This window comes from Mus pahari, chromosome 5, assembly GCF_900095145.1.
Source record: "Mus pahari chromosome 5, PAHARI_EIJ_v1.1, whole genome shotgun sequence".
Classification (NCBI taxonomy): Eukaryota; Metazoa; Chordata; class Mammalia; order Rodentia; family Muridae; genus Mus; species Mus pahari.
The window spans coordinates 142,718,007-142,732,141 of NC_034594.1; the positions used below are offsets into that span (position 1 = coordinate 142,718,007).

The 14,135-nt window shown below is 43.7% G+C and overlaps 1 protein-coding gene across 2 annotated transcripts in view; it reads right to left on the reverse strand.

Moving 5' to 3' along the window:
• C5H1orf226 (chromosome 5 C1orf226 homolog) overlaps positions 1 to 14,135 on the reverse strand; it is a 289,584-nt gene that overhangs the window by 44,075 nt on the left and 231,374 nt on the right. For both annotated transcript variants that reach the window (XM_021198117.2, XM_021198116.2), the window contains exon 5: positions 6,694 to 6,802. In XM_021198117.2, the coding sequence (XP_021053776.2) occupies positions 6,694 to 6,802 (109 nt within the window). The remainder of the gene's footprint in view (positions 1 to 6,693; positions 6,803 to 14,135) is intronic.

Below are 14,135 nucleotides of genomic sequence, written 5' to 3' on the forward strand. Positions count from 1 at the left end.
GTCAAATGACTTCATTTCAGTTTCTCTTACTCTTCTTTAAATAAAGGCTATGTCCCATCCACAGTGAAAGGACATGGTGGCATATTTGATGAGAAGCTCAGTGTTCGTGAGGTGGTGACCTAGGACACAGAAAAGCAGCCTGTCTGCTCTGCAGAACACCTACATACCTTTGTGGGTATGTAGTCTTTCCCGTTCACCACTGAGGCTCAGAAGCAGCCTGGTAGCTCCCAGCACTATTCATCAATGGCTATGTTGAACCTAGATGCTGCCTTGACCTTTAAGACTTTCCTCTGTCACTACTGAAAAGTCTTTTTAGATGACTTTATAAGAGGGCCCTGGTAGTAGAGCAATTAAGAGAAGCCAGCCAGCAGGGGCAATGCGCACCTAGCAGAGACTGATTCCCCTCTCAGACACTCTCTACACACTGCCCTGTGGGTTCCTTTCTATAGGTTAACCCCACTTGGTGATCCTAGGCAAGAAAACGGGTTCTGTTGGCTGCTCTGAAATGCAGGAGCCATCCATGCTAGGGCTTAATACTAGACCATGTCTGAACCTAAGAGGGAGAAGCTGGCTAACGAGAAGCTTTAAAACAAACTCTTTCAGAGCTTGCCATGAATACTTTCGGTCTCCTGGGTCACATGGAAGCCGCTGCCCAGATCTCATGACATTGGGAAATCAAAGTGGAAGTGGAAAGATTACAGGCACTCATGCACACGGTGGAGCCAGCAAGTGGACTATTAGGAAGGCCGCCTTTTCCAGCTTTCAGAGATCTGGCCACTCTCTGGGATTTACTAGAATGGGGGGGGGGAGCATCATTATGCTGCATGATTTTTGTACAAATCCAGCTTAGTTTTACATAATCCCCTGAAAGTGCTGGGTGGCACACAGACCAGATCTTCCTGCCCAGCAGCCAATTTCTCTTAGCAGCTCAAAGCACGTGTGGCCTCGTGGTTATTGAGATTAGCTTGGATTCGGCTGCTTTGATGTTTTCAGAGCTGGAAAGGAACACCTAGCCTCAGAGTGGCTCTCAGCAGCACAGGGAGAACACTGACACTCGTTGGAAGTGCCAATTACAGGCAATTTGGTGAAAATGGGCCTGCAAAGGAAGTGGATCTCAGAATGACATGCCCCTGCTCCCAGCATACCCTATTCCTTTACACCCACTCTCTATCCTCTTGAGGGGAAGCCTCTCCCAGACTAGCACACATCTCATCCCAGTACACAGACCAAGTCAAGATGCAACAGATAGCTAGTCTCCTCATAGTCTCCTTATTATGCCTAGCATGGGCTTCGATATGACAGGCGTTCACATATTTGATAAAGTGTGTGGCAATAGCTCTGAAGACAACACTATTCTCTGTGACCCGTGTGCTATCTGCTAAAAAAACACACAAAGGCTGGTAAAGTCTACTGGTATAGGCTTTAGGAAGACAGACGTCAAATGTTGATTCCCATACTTGATTGGTCCACTGGAAAACCATTTACAGGACCCTTTCATCCTCTCAGTCTAAGCGAGCCTGCAACTGGTTGGCCGTGTAGACCTGGGAGTCTTTGCAGTGCTGTGTCTATGTAGAGCATGATTTGATGAGTCTGACCCTAAAGTTGACTTGGTAACTGTAGGTGCTCTTGTGACTTTCACTGCCCTGGACGAAGCTCTCTTGTTTACATCTTGTGGGGATGAGCAAGGACAGGGCAGAACCAAAGCATAAAGTCCAAGGTGCACACGAGATGGACAGATGAAGCTGCTAGGCAGGAGAGAAAGGAAGAAGAGCGAGGGCGCACTCTGTCAAGAAGCTTGGCTAGGGTCCACCGTCCTTCTTCTCTGCTTTGTGCATGCCCACTTCTTCATCTTCTGGGCACTGGGCATTGGTCTTCCAAGAACTTCTGAGTTCTAGGGAATTGACTTCCATATAGTCAATCACGGAATGAATTTTATTAAGTCTCATCTGCCACAGCAATAAAATACAGTGCCTTTATGTGGAACTCAACTACCTCAGAATCTTAACAAAAAATAAAACTGAATGCCATGTTTCTTTAATGTGTTGCTTAAAGGTATCTCAGGAAGGAGTCAAGGGAATAGCTCAGCTGGTAAAGAGTTTGCCACTCAAGCCTGAGTTTGAGTCCCAGAATACACACACACACACACACACACACACACACACACACTGGGGACAGGAAAGTGAAGGAGAAGGAGAGAGAACATGAACATGAGGCATGGTGGCCTCAGTTTGTATTTAATTTCAGCACTGGGGAGATGGAGACTGGTGTACCCCTGGGGCTTGCTAGCCAGCCACACCAGCCTAAGTTCTAGGCTCATGAAGGGACTCTGTTTCAAAAACCACACTGCATGGCATCTGAGGAATGACACCGAAGTTGACCTCTGGCCTCTGCATGAATGTAAACAGCATCCCACACATACAGACTAAAATAAAGGTACCATCAGCTTACAGTTATTGAATGACTATAAGCTGAAGCATGGATATACTTATATGTGGGCATCTGTATGTAAGGTGCTAAGGGTTTGAAAACCTGACCTGATTGGGTCAGGTTTTTTGCCCACCACATGGTTGATGGCTTGATTACATAATCTGATGGAAGGGTTCCCCAGAAAATAAATTCTTGCCTGGTATAGAAAGTTTGCTTTTAATGTGGATCTGACTTTCAACACTGACAGGAGATAATGCATCTTAGCGTTTCCAAGACTAAGCTGTAGTCTCTGTCCTGTCTGTCAGCATCTGGGGTGCAGTGGACAACTTAACTCAGCTTTCCAAGTGTCACCAGACATGTGTCACTCTTTAGCCTATGACTATCATCATACTTCTAAATCTACTGTAAACTCTAAATGACAGTTCTGATTTACAGCTGGGGACCCCTGTTTGTTGATAAGAGCATGACAAGGAGAAGCGACTTCTTACCCAAGCCAACTGAACTGTGACTGCAGAAAAAAAAAAATGATTTTAAGGTGCTGTTGCTTTTGCAGTTGGTTGAGCTCCCTGCAGTTCCTGCTAACCACTAACAGCGCCTGTGGTGGTGTGCTAATAAGGACAGCCAAGTGCACAGAATGCATCCTCCTGGGGCTGTGAAGAAATGACAGGAGGGTGACATCCACACTGCAGGGCAGGTAGAGAGAGCAGGCAAGGGACTGCCCAAGACAGGAACAACCCTGCAAATGACACTATCGTCACATCTCGAGAGGAGGGAGGCACAGGAAACACCAGGTTACTGGGAAGTGTTCATCGAGAGTTCTCACTCTGTCCGAGCACCAGTGAGAAGGGTGCTAGGACCTGCTCACCCTCAATCCACGTGTAGAATTTGCTCCTTACAGATCATCAGCACCAATTCACAGCACACACAACCATCAGCATTCCTAACACACCTTGCATCTTATTTGATGGCTGGTGAAAACTCAAGCCCAGAGAGGCTCCTGGAGTAACGAGTGGTGACAGCCCTGAACTGGGAAGCAGGAAGCCTACTACCTAGTCCTAATCTCAGTAGCATGATCCATTGACTGTGTGACCGGGGGTAATTTAGTATCTTGGGTCCTTACTTTTGCCAATTGTCAAGTGGGGGCAAAGCACTGTTAACCATGTAGACACTACTGGGGGTCCAGGTGGGGGGAGCTATGTCACACTGATTTTGGGTACTCTGAGAAAGGAGTTCTTTATATCTAAGTAGTGATTACAGTAAACGACACTACAGACTGGCCTTGGGGAAGGACCAAGGCTACATATAATTCATCCCCCCCCTTTCCCTCCTTGCCTCCCTCCCTCCCTCCCTCCCTCCCTCCTGGGTCTATTGGCTTCCCATCAACAGGTCTCTAATGGGACTCTATTGGTCCACAAACATCCTCACAAGACACATTTCTTCAGGGTCTACAGCCCATTCTCCCCCATGTCTTAAGTATACCTATGGTCTGCCAATTAAAACTCCTTCCCAAGCTATTATCTCCTGAAACCAGAAGTGCTTTGTAAGAAAGTTAAACACTTACTGGGAGGCCAACCAGGATGGCATGCAAAGCCTTCCAGACATACTCCCCACCCCTCCCCAATTGGGTTTCCTTTGTTGAACAATTCTTTGCTCTTTCCTGGCTTGGAAACTGGTCCTCCCATCTGGAGTTCAGAAGCAACAGAGCTCACAGTCCAGGCAGCCTGGAAAGAATTCTTTTAGCTGCATGGCTACAGGCCAGCATAGGGCCTGAGAACCAACCCCACAAAGAGCTACAGACTCAGCAGGTAAGGGCAAAAAGAATTCAGAAAACAGAAGGGCCAGAGAATGGGGCATAGCTCTGAGAGCTATGAGATGTGAAAAAAAAAAAATCAATGTGAAAGGGGGGCAGAGGACTTGCCTAGGGGCAGTAGGAACTCCATGCGGTGCCTAACTCCATCTGTGGTACAGGCCATTCTCACTCTGGTTTGGTAGCAGGTCACCCCAGCCTGCCTGTGCCACCAGACTAGATCCCACAGCAAGACAACAGAGCCCAGGGTCTCCTTTACCTCTGCTTCTGTTCGAAATCCCTTTGTTCTGCACGTTTCCTTGGTTCTAGTCACTGCCCTTCCAGGAGAACCTTGCAAGCCACGTAAGGCGACAATCCATTTACTAACATATAAAATGAGGATGCAAATCTTTGTTTTGTGTTGACTTTTCTTATGTACACATTATAAAGATTTAATGAGATAAACAATGGATGCCCTTGGTAGATGACTATGTGTTATTCATCTCTCAAATCGGACATTACTGTACGGGTAAGAACTCCAGAGGGGAATTTCACTCTTGGGTGGCAGGCCAGACAACACTGCAGACAGTCCAAGTTACAACCTTCAGGGACACTTTGAATTCCCTTCTCCTTTTCAGAGCCTCTCCTTTTCAGATGTAGGCCCTATGCGTGTGCATCTTCTGTGACTAGGGATGATTTTCTCTCCTTCCTGCTCCAGTCCCCATCAGTCCACTCAAACAGCCGACTACGGCCTCCCTTACATCTCCTCCCTTTCATCTGTATGGTTATATAAAAGTTAAGTCTGGCAACAGGTCCCCCTTTTCATCTAAGAGGTTACTTCTTGTTTCCTATTGCTGCACTTCTTCTCCATTCTAGCACTTTCTAGCCCATTATAGGACATATTTTAAAGGGGCTGAAAGTTGTAAATGTTAGACCCTTGGTATAAGGTTCTAAACTCCATCCCCAGTATAATAATCAATCAATCAGTCAGTCAGTCAGTAAATGCAAGGCCTGAAAACAGAATGGGTTAGGGCACAAATTTCCTTAGAGGGTATGACTAATTAGCAATATATAATTCTCTGCATGAAAAGACACCTATACAGTATGAGTTGTGATGGTTTGATTTGGTAATTTTTGAATATATATATATATATATATATATGAAATTGTACTTCAAAATTTGATCTTTTCCTAGACTCATAGTGTACAGTAGGAAATGCTTGTAACACTGGGTAGTGGCAGCCAGTGATGGCTCCATAGTCCACAAGGTACTGTGCTGCTGAACAATCACATATGCTATGTTGGATATATTAAATACATTCCAACTTACAATATTTTCAATTTAAGATGAGTATATTATGATATAGCTTCCATCATATGTCAAGAGACATTTGTATATGTAAATTTTGACCATGCCAGGTATTATTCCCATTTGATAATGACAAAGTACCTACAAATCTATGAAAGAAGGCATAAGGCATAAGACAGATGTGCAGGAAGGGGACTGGAAGTCTCCCAAGAAGCCAGACTTAAAGCTTCTGTCTAGAAGAATAGACCTGTAAGGCCTTAGAAACAGCAGCAGTGCTTTCCAAAGATTTTTCTGAAGGAAAATAGTTCCCAGAATACTAACATATACTGTATTTAAAAAAATGGTTCTATAGCCAAATCAGTTTGTGAAATGCTAGAATAAAGAAGTTAAGGGGTTTCTTTAACTTCAGGGCCTCGCAGAAACTTAAATACAGTCATTTTAACATGAAAATTTTTAGATGATAAATGTTAAAAAATGCATTTATTTTTAGAAAATGTTGGTTTTAGAGCATCAGAGAAAGCAGGAAGGGAACAAGACAGGATGCCTGGAATGAAGATGACAGAAATACACTTTGTCCATGTATGGTAATGTCATGATAAATCTCATTATTATGCATAATTGTATAATTGCTATATGCTAACAAGACATTTTTAAAGAAAATGCTAATTTTGTCTATCCTCAATACATCTTCAAAGAAGCTGAGACTTAGTGGGGTGGCAATCAGCTTATCATCATTCTGGACTACCATAAGAGGATAGGCTAAATTCTGGATTCTCTACTCCCCAGGGAGGCACCCAAAACTCTAGTTATATGTGTCAGGCTCATAGAGAGATGGCAGAGAAAAGGGACACCTCTACAGAAGTGTAAAAATTACATGTATTCGTGTCAAGGTTGTCATATTAAAATAATTTCCCTTGACCACTAAGCTTATGTGGTCCTTTCTCAAAAGACAATCACTCAATCAGTGGATGGACTAAATACAAAGATCAGACGACTCTAAAGTCAAAGAGGGTTTCATCATATGGGAGTATTACAGATGGCTAACACAGTGCAACCAGGTCCGGTATTAAAAATATCCACCTCCAAACCTTCAACAGGGAGACAAGCCAATGACAGATAGGTGCTGGGCCCATAAAAGGAAAACAACAAGGACAGACATCAGCCCCTTTACCTTCTTCTTGGATTTAAAGACGTTACATCTGAAGATATTGCTGGCACCATCTCGAGCGATATAGCTGAAGATTTTCAAGTCTTGGGAGTCATGAGAGACATAGAAGATCCTGGAGAAAGAGCAATAGAAAGTCCCATTGAATGTGGTATTCCCATGTCAACAGGAAACCTCTGGTCACAGGAGGCAGAAGACAGAGCTCACTGATGCCAAGCTGTCAAAGGAAGTCCTTTTCCTGTGGGGTCAAAAAGCCACTATGCCGGAGGCACTGTCCACAAGCTCTACAAACATGGCTGCCCTTGCGAGTAACTTCCGGGTGTAGCAGAGCAGGTTTGGTAAGGTGTAGAACCCACATTATTGTTGACTTCCTCCTGAGGTGGCAAACCTATTTTGGTAAGTCGTCCGTTGGAAGAGGAAAAAAAATGTTCCCATCTTTGCCTGAGCCATCAACCTATATTGAGCCCAGAGAAATGTACATACATTTTCTGAGACCTGCTTACATTTATTCCCACAGAAGTTAATTAGAAAATTAACAATCATGATCACATTGGGAAATCAAAAGACATTTGCATTATTACAGGTGTCCTGGTGACAGCGACTCCATTTCCCATCCCCTCTGCATGAACCAGGTTTCTACATGTCCCCCTCATGAGTCTTTGAAAGCACAAGTCATCACCAGGTGCCATTCCAGCAACAGGGCACTGGGAACACCTGAGCTCACAGGGCTTACGTGCAGATGTCAGTGCATAAGTACAACATGCTATGATGGGAAATCCAGCAGAATAAGGGGCAGAGTATGGTGGAGGCTGCTGTCTTAGGAAAGATGGACAAGCAACGTCATAGAGATGCAGAGACCTAGACAACATGTTCAACGCAGTCACAGAGATTGCTGGGCAAAAGCACTACAGGGAGAGGACACAGAGAGAATTCAAGCCCTACAAAGCACAGAAGGGGCCAGAAGGGCTTGAAAAATGACCAGTTGTGGTTCAAGCTAATCTGAGGTTGCTGGGCCCATAGGATCCCCTTAGCCTTCTAAATATACAAAACTGTATTCATAACAATGATATAAGCATGCCAACAGCTGAGCCTCAGTTTCTCCTGACTGAACTCCAGGCCCATGCTGCTCTTCCCTAGACATCCTCCCTCCTGAAGACTCTCAGGTTTCCCACATTCACGGCCTTACACAGGAGCTCACATCAGCCCCTCCCATCATTCTCTTCTGCCCAACCACAGTATCCACTCCAGGTAGAAATCCAGGGAACAGCCTTCAGACCTTTCTCCACTGCTGCCAGCACCCATTCTTCATGATCAAGTTCCTCGGGACACCTTCCCAGCCTGTCTCTACGTTTGTCTTTCTCATCTCCACAGTCTGCTTTTGTTCTCATTTGTCATCTGGAGTGTTGTAATATTTCCCCCATGAAATGTCTCTTTATTTCGTCAAACCTTACGGCCAGGCCAACCAGTTTCTTACAGCACCAGCAGTGATCTTTTGAAAAACATATCACACTCCACTATTTTTATCCTAAAACCATTACAAAAGCTTCCTACCGCCTGCAGGATAAAGCCCAGACCCCTTAGCATAGAGGATCAGCCCTGTCTGCATCTCATTCCAGAGTCCTCACCTACCCAGGTCTACACAGCTAGTAGCACACATCTTGAGTTTCTAGTCCCTAAGGACACCCCAGGGGTCCTTTGAGACTTGGATCAGAGAAACCTTCTCTTCCCCTTGGTGGCCCGAGCTGCTCCAACCCCTGTGGCTCATTTGTGTCATAACATGTAGCACACTGTGACATTTATACGGAAGCTCTTTGAAGAACTAAGGACCCACCTTGGCATTCCCAGGTCCATCACAGTGACTGGCATGTGAGAGACAGGCATCCCCACCATCATTAATGAGAACCTATAATGTAGTCTGCCCAGTTACTCATTTTCCCTGCAGGGAGTCAGGACCAGTTAGTTCAGATGCACTGCACATAAAACTCCTTTGATCAAGTTTTTAATTTATTATGTAATACCCCTAAGGACCAAGAACTGGATTTAAAACTGATACAGCAAAGATGAATGTGAACCCGCATGCCAGCAAGACACCGAAGTGTGGAAAGTATGCAGGAGCGGTGTGGAGCTAAGGTTAATGTAACCTTAACAGACAAAGATCCTTTTCAGACCATCTGGTGACAACCTCTGCATGAAAGTCATTGCTCTGTTTTGGACTATAGCTTTCTGGTGACCACTCTGCTAGCTATATCTGAGTTGAGAAGTGTCATGGGTTGTCATAAAAGGTAAGCAATCTCTATGTAGCCAAAAATAATGATTTGGTTAACCCAGGAAACTGTCTACCAGCAGAACCAAGAAGTAGGACAACAGCTTATTCCTCAGCAAATGTCTGGAAGTTAAAGGCTCAGCTGTAGACTTCTAGATAGAGAAATACATACCAAGACCTTACTCTCCACCACTTGGTTTGCTGAAGAACTGTGGACAAGGGGGTGGTCAAAACAGGGGAAGGAAGAGAAATGTATTTCAGGAATTTGTCCTCCTCTCTTCTTCCTCTGTCTTTATCTTTATTCCTAAGACTAGGATTATTCTGAACCAGCTTCCAGGAAGTGTCCTGGTCAGTCAGTCTTCTTACCCTTTACCATAATAAGGTTAAGATGCTAAAGTAGTAATGATTCTAAGGTTTGTAAGGCTCTGTTTGCTCTTCAAATGCAAAGATCTCTTGCTTTCCTTTCACTATATGCATAGAGTTATAATTGCCACTTATTTAAAACAACAGTGAACCTGTACAGAATCTTACATTTATACACTTTCCACAGTGAGTGAAATCTATACAGTATCTTGGATAAACTGCATTTGGTATTTATCTTCAGATTTCAGTAGGTAAAACTAATAACAACCCACAAGAACCACCATTAATATTTCCCCTTCCTGGGCTAATAATTTACAGCAACACTTGTGTTTCTATTGAGGACAATGATCATAGAATAAAATAGAATTTCAGATTAAAACATCATCATCATCAACAACAACAACAAAAAACCCCAACAACCTTAAAGACAACAGGCTTGGAACCCAACATCTCTGCCAGTCAAGATTTGTCAATAATAGGTAATTCATTCCCTGAGAAAGAATCCACTCCCTTTTGGGAAGGTTCTCACTATTTGGAAATGTTACCTTATGTTGATTGGAAATCTACCCACAGGAATTCAGTGAAGGAAAATGGGTACGATCATTGGCTCTAGGGTAGGACAGACCTAGATTTTAGTAGAGGCACTGTGGGTGACTTGCTGCAAAGATTCCTTGCTTAGCCACATCTTCTCCCAGCTCTGGCTCCTTGCTCTGTAGCTGTGAAATGGGAGTGGTCCTACTGCTGACCATCATTTACAGAGGTTAAAGGAAGGATGTGGGGGCTAACTTATAAAGTGGTTGATAAGCAGTGGCTATTTAGACTATGTCTGTATTTGTCACCATGGTTCCCTTCTCTGGGATCTTAACTAAATTCTTTCCAGCTGGCAATGACTTTAATACTTTTATCCAACTACCTTATTTATATTTATTTTATTAATTCCTTTTTAAAGATAAATATTTCCTCATCCTTCAGTAGTTCAACTAGCCCATCTCCAGGTTTCTTATTGCTCTGGTTGGTTGAAACTGTGGAAAGAAAATGAACTTTGGGATGCGAAAGATCCAGGATCAAGTCATAGGTCTGCTACTTCCTAGCTGCTGGGCTTAAGCAAGACACTTAAATGATACAACCTTTTGTTCCTGCATCTAAACCAGCACAGCAATGACTTCTATCTGGCACTATCTTACGTATTAACATATGACTACTGCATTTAACCTGACATGACTACTGCATTTAACATGAAGCATAACACACCATGAGCTGCTTGCTCAGTAAACAGGAGTATTGCCTTCCTTGTTAACCTTTTCTGTACATAGAACAATTTGCCATTGACTCCTTGAAATGCAGTTCACAGAACCAAATGCACTTTCCTACAGGCATCTAACATCACAGAGAATATCTTATGATGAATATTTTCTGAGCCTACGAGCTGAACTTTCAGCAGAGCATCTCTGCTTTTTCTTTAGTTACAGCTCACACTGTGGTCACCTTGCAGTTTCTAAGCTTCACACATTGGCTCTGAGGCAGATTTCCCGAGCTCATCTGGTACCCAGCTTCTCCGATTGGCTCCTAATGGTCACTGTTTCCTCTTCCAACCTCTCATGGACCATCTGTTCAATTGCATCTTCCAGAATCTGTCTATGGGTAATGACAAATCCACTCTTTACCATGCTTGGACCTTAATGTCCCCTCTTTAAAAGGCAGGACATCTTCTTATCATCTCATATGTGTGCTGTGCGATGTGACAAGGACAACCAAATGGTTATTTTGGAATCATGCTCTTCAGGATATGAGGGACTGAAGTCTAGACACACTGAAAGGAGATGGCTTACTTCCTTGCTTTTATATATATTATAAATTATATTAATATATTATATATTATAAATATATTAATTCACATATATTTTCTATATTAATATATATTTGTATATAATATATTTAATTATAGATAGATAGATAGAGATAGATAAAATCTGTTGTTCTAAATCATGTATGTTCTAGTGTTTCTAACATGAAGATCAGTTTTCTACTTAAATAGGAGTTAAAAACAGAAACAAGATGATTGGGGGAAAATGATTTGAGAGCTTCTCCCTACACACTACCTTTTTCATCGCTTATCCTCATTCCCTCATCTCCAGCCTTTTCCGTGAGTCCAGTGTCCAGGCTCCACGCTCTCACCAAAGACTTCCACCATATGGACTTTCCAGTGAACACTCCATGACAATCGACACAGCTACATAGTTTTTCTTAATAGCCTTGAATCAGCTATTTCATACCTTAATCTTCAAATTCTCATCTCTCTAGCCATAATCCCACTTCTTACTGTGTCATTCTTCTCTCTGAACTCTATGGTGGCAAGGACACTCACACCTAGCTTTATGTGTCAGCTTGTTTGAACCATGAGCCTGGCATTGCTCTGGGTATATCTCTGAGATGATAACAGAGGACTTGGCAAAGAGATTGCCCTCCAGTGTGGGGGGGTCCTCCAGTGAGGGTCTGAGTAGACGAACACAGTGGCTGGTCACGAGGGACTTCCTCCTACCTGAACATGACTGCAACACTGATCTTTTCTGGTACCTGGATTTGGACTAAAACATCAGCTTTTGGGCTGAAAGTTATATTATATTTCCTGGTTCTTCAGACTCAGGCTGGAAACAGACATCAACTTTCCTGGGTTTCTAGCTTCCTAAGTGCAGATCTTGGGAATTCTCGGTCTCCAGAATCACATGAGTGAATTCTTTATAAATGTCTCTCTCTCTCTCTCTCTCTCTCTCTCTCTCTCTCTCTCTCTCTCTCTCTCTCTCTNTCTCTCTCTCTCTCTGTGTGTGTGTGTGTGTGTGTGTGTGTGTGTGTGTGTGCACTCGCCCTTGTGTGCATTTGTACATATGCATGTGTATACATACATTCACAGACACATACTCATTTTGTTGGCTCTGTTTCCTGTAGAACCCTGATTAATACAGCTATACCCCTCAGTGTGCTAGCATCCTTCCTCCAATGTCTCCACTGAGGCTGCTGAGTTTGCGTGGCTGCACAGAATGTGAAAAGTCTTAAGCTACCTGCCAGGTTTCCTGACAGGTGTGTGTTTCGGCTCCTCCCCATCCCAGACTCACAGAGAAGCCTCCCCCCCTCTTCCTGGTTTCCCCTTACCCTCACCCAGGTCTCACCCCACCATCCCAACCCTGCCATAGGCACAGACCCTGAGGCCAGAGGTCTGGATCTGCCTTCTCTCAGTCTTCATCCTTAATCTTTGAAATGATAATCGTAGAAACATTTTAGTATGGCAATCATGTCCATATTAGACAATGACAAGTAACAGTAGGCTGTGTTGTACAAATCTTTTAAAACTGTGGAAGTAAGACTAGAAATATCAAAATGAAGCACAAAGAAACATATTCTTTGCTTTCCCAATATCATCTTTAGAGGTAGGACAAGATAGCTCGAATATAGAACTGTACAAGTCTGTTTTTTATTAATATAATGAGATCCCTATGGCAACACAGTCTATAAGGAAAACAGATTTATTTATATAGCTCACAGTCTAGAGGTTGGAAACCTAAACAGCACAGCATATGATCTGGTAAGGGTCCCCTCTCGCTGTATGACCACAGTAGAAGAGATGTGTACCTCTGCATATCTTCTGGTCTCCCTCCTTCTCCTTATGAAGCACCTTATAAACTTTATGCTAGGGGGTTCCACCCTCATCTAATCTAATCTAACCTAATCTAATCATTTTCTAAAAGCCCAGCCCTAAACATTATTGTCAGTTACGTTTTCATTCAATACTACCAATACAGTATTTTAGGGACCCATCTTCTGCTAGAGTTTGGGGTGAGGTAAGTCAATGACAATCACATTTAGATCACAGCAGGAACGGAGACTTTTCTCTTGAGGTTCTGGAAGACGTGGGCACTCCTAACTCAGGAAGGCATTCCACAGGACAGAGGAGAATGAAAGCCCAGGGGAAAAGCTAAGAGATGACAGAATCTATAGTTGGCAGAGACATAATGGAGTCTTCTTCCTAAGGGAAGCCTCCAGGACAGCGAGTATAAGGTGAAAACCTGCAAACCAGAAAACAGCTCCGGAATGTGAACCAGGCAGGCGGTGATGCTTGACTATGACCAGGGAGATCCTCATAGCTTGACTCTGCTCTCAGGAATCACTCCCCAGACATCCCAAAGGAGTGTGGTGACCCATTCCCCCAAATGGATGTGGTATCCTTGGAGGACACTGGGAAGAGTTCAGAACAGGTGCTGGGTCCCCTATGTTTTGCCAACAGAACACACAGAGAATCTGCAGGGAGGAACACAGCTCTCACCCCCACCCTCAGACGCTGTTTCGATACTGGGTGTCTTTTTCTCTTCCCACACAGTGTTACAGCGTCAGTACACGTTCAGATGCCTACCCTGGGTTGTCTAGCACTCTCTCCTGTGCCACTTATTAATTGTTAGTCTAATCTTAGGATAACATTGACCTTCCTTTGAGTCGATCATTTTCCTCTCTTATCACTGGCTTGGTCTGCTTATCTTTTTCCTTCTCTTGGACTTACAGTGCTCATTATCATTTTGGCTGCTTTTCTTTCATTAGCAGTTACTTGAATTTCCATAGTTTTCATCCCCTTTGCTCAAAACAGAAGCAGGATTTCCTCAGCCTTTGCTTTCTCAGGGCTGCTATTTGGCATGAAGTATGCATGGGGTGGGGGAGGGGTTAAACCCCAGCAATGATGCCCACAAGTTCCTCATAGAACTTTCATAGGACATGTAGGTATTGTGACATTGTTACCTGCCACAGTATCCTGTAGAAGGAAGTCTCGGATCCCAGAGCT